The sequence below is a fragment of the Ciona intestinalis genome, unplaced genomic scaffold (genome assembly GCF_000224145.3).
Source record: "Ciona intestinalis unplaced genomic scaffold, KH HT000015.2, whole genome shotgun sequence".
NCBI classification, from domain to species: domain Eukaryota; kingdom Metazoa; phylum Chordata; class Ascidiacea; order Phlebobranchia; family Cionidae; genus Ciona; species Ciona intestinalis.
This window is the reverse complement of record NW_004190337.2, coordinates 8125-13984: the sequence shown is the minus strand read 5'-3', so window position 1 is coordinate 13984 and position 5860 is coordinate 8125. Positions and strand designations below refer to the sequence as shown.

Sequence of the window (5860 nt, the reverse complement as noted above, 5' to 3'; positions counted from 1 at the left end):
TCGTTAATTAATCGCTCATCGTGCGGTTTTAAATCTGAAAATTCAGTCTAAAAATTATAAATATATATTACGATTTGATTTCAATCAAGAGATTAAAGAAAAATGCTAGAATTAAGAATTAGGATAAGTGCGGAAAAAATCGCCCTATCAGCAACAACAACAACAAAGCCAAGAACAACTGTTCGACGAAAAAGGATCTATATGACCACTAACGTGTTCGATAACGTGTTCAAAAATATTGCTGACATAAACCCATGCGTTATAGGCAGTCAGGGCGGCTATAATTTCACCAATTACGATTCACCAACTCAATATAGATCGGATTTAACCTTGTTAATGTTGCTTTCCATCAAATACAAAGTTCTGGCATTTTAAGTTAAACTTAAATAGTAGGTTAGGGGAAGATGGGACACCTTTTATTTTCTCATACAATTCGGTTGTAAACAAAGAACAATCAAAGATTATATATCCGTGTCCTCGCGACTTTCATACACCGTTGTTAATTTGGGGATATTATGTGCTAAAGGTGTCCCGACTCCCCCCACATTACTATATTGCTAATTAAACTTTGCTGAACACCTGAATCTTCAATAAATATTATCATAAACCTAAACAACGATCGCGGCTTATTTCAGTATCCGATTCAAACCCAAGGCGACCGCGAGGCAGACCTTCTTTCTTATTAGCCGATAATCGCTCTCCCTTCGCTAGCGCTTTTACCGCTTTTTCGTGCGGTTCGTGTCAACTTTGGTTCGTGTGCCTATGTTGAAATTATTTACACCAACCCCGCAAATGGTTGTTCCCAATGGATAAAACCACTTTTATAGAAGGGTGTCAACTTGGAGAAAAAGGCGAGAGAAAGAAAGAGACAAGCCTACGAATGGTTGTGCCCAATGTACAAGACCATTTTTATGAAAGGGTGTAAACTTGGAGAGAATGGCAAGAGAAAGAAATAGACGAGACCACTAATTCGACAAAGTTACGGAAGTCCTAATCCAACCACCTTAACCACGCCAGCTTAAAAGATATTATTTAAATATAAGCCGCTCGGTACAGAAAACGGGACTTGGTCGGAACGGAGAACGAGTTCGCAGAAATAGTCTGCAGATGGAGTCCTATATATACGGATGAAGAATCGGGACAGAAAACGGAACTTGGTCGGAACACTAGAGTCGGAACATGAAGAAAGAACTTCACTACCGCGAGCACGTCACTTCCGGACGTACAAGGGTGTTGCGGTAATGGGCCAAGTCTGGCCTAAATCCCAGGTCCTCATAGACCTCACCCATACAGAATAGAATAAAATAGAAATATAAGCCGCCCAGCTTTCTTGGTTCTGGAACATAGCCAACCAATAAACTTGTTAAAGATTTGTTGCTAATTGAAGCGAGATATATAAAAGAGTTTTAGACATGGTAAAATTACAATCATTAGATTAGATTCGAAAATCTGTTAAAAATTTTCGAGGTCCGACGTATCCACGTGAATACGTAAGAAAATTGTGTCTTCTTTGACGTAAGAACTGCCTTCTATGACGTTGTGTGCTACGAACAATGGACATCCAGAAGCGATGTTCATGTCGGAAGTTGGTTTCTTGAACGATGATGACGTAGGATCCGGTCTGAATGTGTCGGACAAATGACGTCGGTCCATTCCTTGGTCCAGTAGCATCAGTGTTACCTGGTAGAAGAAATGTTAGATGGGAATAGATATCTTATACAGATACCTTTTGTCTGAACGGCCAGGGTAGTAGTGCGTCGTATTCTCCTTTCATGACCACGAAAAAAAGCGACATATGTGTTCCTTTGCCTGTTTTTTGATATATTCGGTAATTAATTGTAAAAACAGTGACGTCACGATCAATGCCGTCATCTTACCCATTCCATCTCCATTGAGATAAACGCGAGCGCACATCTTGTATCCGTAACGACTCGTGTAAAATGGTTGACTGTATAGAGACAACGTTCGACCGCTTACTGCCTCCCTCTTGCGACGAGAAAAATCCCGAATTTTCCAAATGACGACGCCTGAGTAACTTGTAGTTTCAATGACCTTATAAAATACTTTTTTTTAAACTTTTGCATCAGTTATATGGTAAACACTAAATACCTGAAACCGCTGATCCATATCGGCGATTCTGACGTAATACATACCAAGCTGACGCTCAAAAGCATCCACCATTTGCGACAAATTTTCTGAAATTTAAAGAAAATAATTATTTAACAAAGACTTATGTTTTTCTCTCTCATAGAAACAATATATACCTGGTGCCATTTGCTCTCTGCTGCTACTTGTGGATTCAATTTGCCTTTCAAGTTCATTTTGTTTTTCTTTAATTTGAGCAATTTCTCGGGCAATTTCCTCAACTTTCTGAGTCAAGTCAGTGTTTGCTCTCTTGTTAGCAGCATCATTGTCGCCGACCTCTTTCTTCAATGCAAGACTTCGATCCGTTTGTTGAGCCGTCATTCTCTGTAACACACATATTCTTTATTGAGCCAACAACAATTTAACTATCCACATATTTATGACGTCACACCTGAATCGCTTTTAACCTAACTTCTAGCTTTCGAATGTCGGGACTGACGTCATTGGAGCTTTTCAAATTATTCAACGTTCGGGAAATTTCTGCCAAGTGAGACCGTAGAGCGTCGTGTTCGGATTTACAGTAGTCCTGCGTGTTATAATACTGGTTGAGTAAATTGTTTCTTGGTTATACCCCACCAAGCGTCATGAAGTGAAAGGTTTCACAACTAATTACCGAGATGCCAACGTCTTGGTTTTGAGGGGAAGGAATACAACTAAAAGCACCCATCGTGGAAAAAGTTTCGCTTAAGGAAGAAGCTGGCCAAGAGCTGAATTCGTTGGAATGCTGTGGAAATATATTCATTACATTGAACGTTGAGCAATTTAAAGTAAAGACTAACTTGTTGTAGTTGGGGCGACATGTTTCCATCAGTTGATAGCATTCCATTAAACGTATAAGGTGTAATGAGCTAAGTACCCGTAGTGTTGGTATTGCCTTCCTGCAGTGTTTTTGTTATAGTACAAATACAATATGATAGATCCTGTATTCGTCAAGCTATACTACTGTCTATAAAACTTTTTATATATAGTGGGGTAAGGGGGGAGATGGGACACTTAATCTCATATTGCCAAATATTTCCAATACCAAAATACAAGGCGGTTTCTGGGTAATACCACGAATTAGTACTATCATTCCTTTATTAATTGACAACAATTTAAAACATATAATAAAACACACGAGGAGTTATTATCGATTCGCACAATAGGTGAATTTTTATTAATTTGAAAAAATACACAGGATAAGATTGGACAGTTTAAAATCATTGTTAATTTTGATTAATAAGTGTATTTATAAATAGGAATATACGCAAATAATACGAAATAATATTAAACGCATTGAAAAACAAGTTTAAACATTCTTTTCCTTGCCCTACTATTATAAATTTTAACATTTTACATGTATATTATTGTATGGAAATTGGTATTGTTTGAACCAGAGTCCGTATATAAACATGAGTTATTTCATGTCGCCCATAGAAATCACATAGCACACAGCAAATGGGGCTAAATTGATCATAGACATAATATAAATATGTACATATATAGCTAAATTTATACTATTTCATGTTTTTAATACAAATACGGGATGCAGATTAAAGAAAATCAGATTTTCAAGTAGTTGTTTCAATTTATTAAAGCTTAAAAGTGACTTGAAGTTTTTGAGTTGTATAAATAAACTGCGACTAAGCAGAAAAATATGTTTAAAAATTCCCGTTGCTAGGGTAAACAATCGGCGAAATTAGCCCCATTTGGTTGCCCTGTAAGATTTCTATGGTGATGAAATAACTCATGTTTATATACGGACTCTGGTTTGAACGATAATGGATATTGTTTGAATGTAAATTGATAAATATTGTATCCTACAAATGTATAAGAACTTGTAATAACAGAAAGTTGATAATAACTATTGTAATGATGTGTTCGTAAGGTACGTTACTGCTTTATATTTTCATGATCTTTATGTTTGCACGAACCGTTGTGTTTTTAAGAGTCGATCGCATGCACAGAAATAAAAAAGAGTAGAACGCGCAACTGCCCAAAACCGCGATATATTCTTTTTTCTATTCACGTGACCGCCAACTCCGTCCCCATTTCGCTTGGTCTCCATTGTAAAAGATAGGCGCATAGTATTTTTGGGAGGTTTTAGCTGTTTATTTCAAAAACTGAACCAACTATTCAAGTTTATTTGACCAGTTAGTTATTTGGTAGGTTAACGCTTACAGTTTACCGCTTGTTTAGGAAATTTAATTTTGTAATAAATTTAATTAAAAACATTTAAACAAACGGTTTGTTAGAGGTATATATATACTTGGAAATAGTTTTTTTTTTTTCTATAAATACAAATTAAGTCAAAAAACGAAGAAAAACTACATAAAAGATTTATTTCAAAAACTACACTAACTATTCCAGTTTATTAGGCCAGTTTAGTTTTTGGTAGGTTAACGCTTACACTTTAGCGCTTGTTTAGGAAAATTAGATATTTTATAAATTTAATTAAAAAAAGTTCAAACAAACGGTTTGTTAGAAATATATATATATTTGGAAATGGTTATTTTTCCCTATAAATTTAAATTAACTTAAAAAACGAAGAAAAACTACATAAAACGCCCTGGCTTCCATTGACTACAATAGTAAACGGGAACGACTCGCAAAAGAGAGACAGTGTATCAGCTCTCTCCTTAACCGACATTAGAGATGCGCGTTCTATTCTTTTTTATTTCTGTGATCGCATGGTTTTGTTTAGTGACATCATGGCCTACTCAATACACGGCCTAGGAATACACCGAAACTGCTCAGAAAATAGGAGGCCTATTGACGCGAATAATGCCCATTATAATACATTGTTACGTCACGGTTTTGTGAATGGATTTTGCTGTCTGGCCCAAAGTTAGTATAGACCAAGTTAGGAAACGGCGCTCGTGTCCGCCATTACGGAGCCCACAGAGCGTGAATCGCCTATACAAATGCATAGTCGGCATGTGTTTATTTAGTTCTTGTGAGCGATACAAAGCTAGAAAACACGTATAGCGGTTGTTTTAACATTTAAAATATAATTTCTAATATAAATCTTGTTATATAATATTAAATCTAGGAATTAATGTGGAGTAAATTAATATTTTGACTAGTTTTCGGCGTACAGTGTGGTTTAACAGGGTACTTTACGTTGGCGATTAAGACTAGCATCAATCAGCTTAGTTTACATAATAGTATATGATCATACCTACGTATCTACAGAGCCATTCTTTACTACATTTATAATCCAACATGAGTGGACATGCAGCTCCAAACTGCTTAAGTACTAGCAGATTATAAGGTGTTCGCGTTTTCCGATTTCATAAAGACCCGTAACGCAAAAAAGGTAGCTTACTAATTCAAGCAGAGGACCAAAAATAGCAACTTAGTATTGTTTTCCTCAATGTCACTTTGGTATTAGGCAAATTTTACACAGATACCTTAAGTCTCGTTGCCGGGTATACGTGTTAAGTTTGTGAGCCAAAAAGTAAAATCACGGCAATTTACATGCAAAACTGCAGCTAGATTCACCAGTTTATGGTAATGTTATGCGTTTTGGTTTGTATTTTTATATTTTAAACATGTTCTTTTATGTTTTTGGTTAGTAAACTTGATATTTTCTGTTTTTATACTCCCTTTAATCGATAGAGTGTTCGGTAAAAGTTGATTATTTTTGGTGAGAATTTTTTAATTGGTGATAAGATATAACATTAGTAGAAAGCCATTTTTACGTACAGAAGTGCTTGGTTATTAAAAAATCGGA

At 35.9% G+C, this 5860-nt stretch overlaps 1 protein-coding gene across 2 annotated transcripts; it reads right to left on the bottom strand.

Annotated features, from left to right (window-relative positions):
- Positions 1–806: 806 nt before the first annotated feature.
- LOC100177450 (TNF receptor-associated factor 3-like) lies at positions 807–3089 on the bottom strand. Of its 2 annotated transcripts, XM_018814944.2 has the most exons (8): positions 2925–3085; positions 2759–2869; positions 2537–2671; positions 2265–2469; positions 2110–2195; positions 1878–2052; positions 1727–1809; positions 807–1680 (listed from the first exon to the last, which is right to left on the bottom strand). In XM_018814944.2, exons 1-8 carry the CDS (start codon positions 2964–2966, stop codon positions 1453–1455), a joined length of 1065 nt encoding a protein of 354 aa, XP_018670489.2. In that variant the 5' UTR covers positions 2967–3085; the 3' UTR covers positions 807–1452. The 2 variants fall into 2 exon arrangements, with proteins under 2 accessions (XP_018670489.2, XP_026693565.1); XM_026837764.1 differs by lacking the exon at positions 1727–1809 and having other exon boundaries at positions 2925–3089.
- Positions 3090–5860: the final 2771 nt, after the last annotated feature.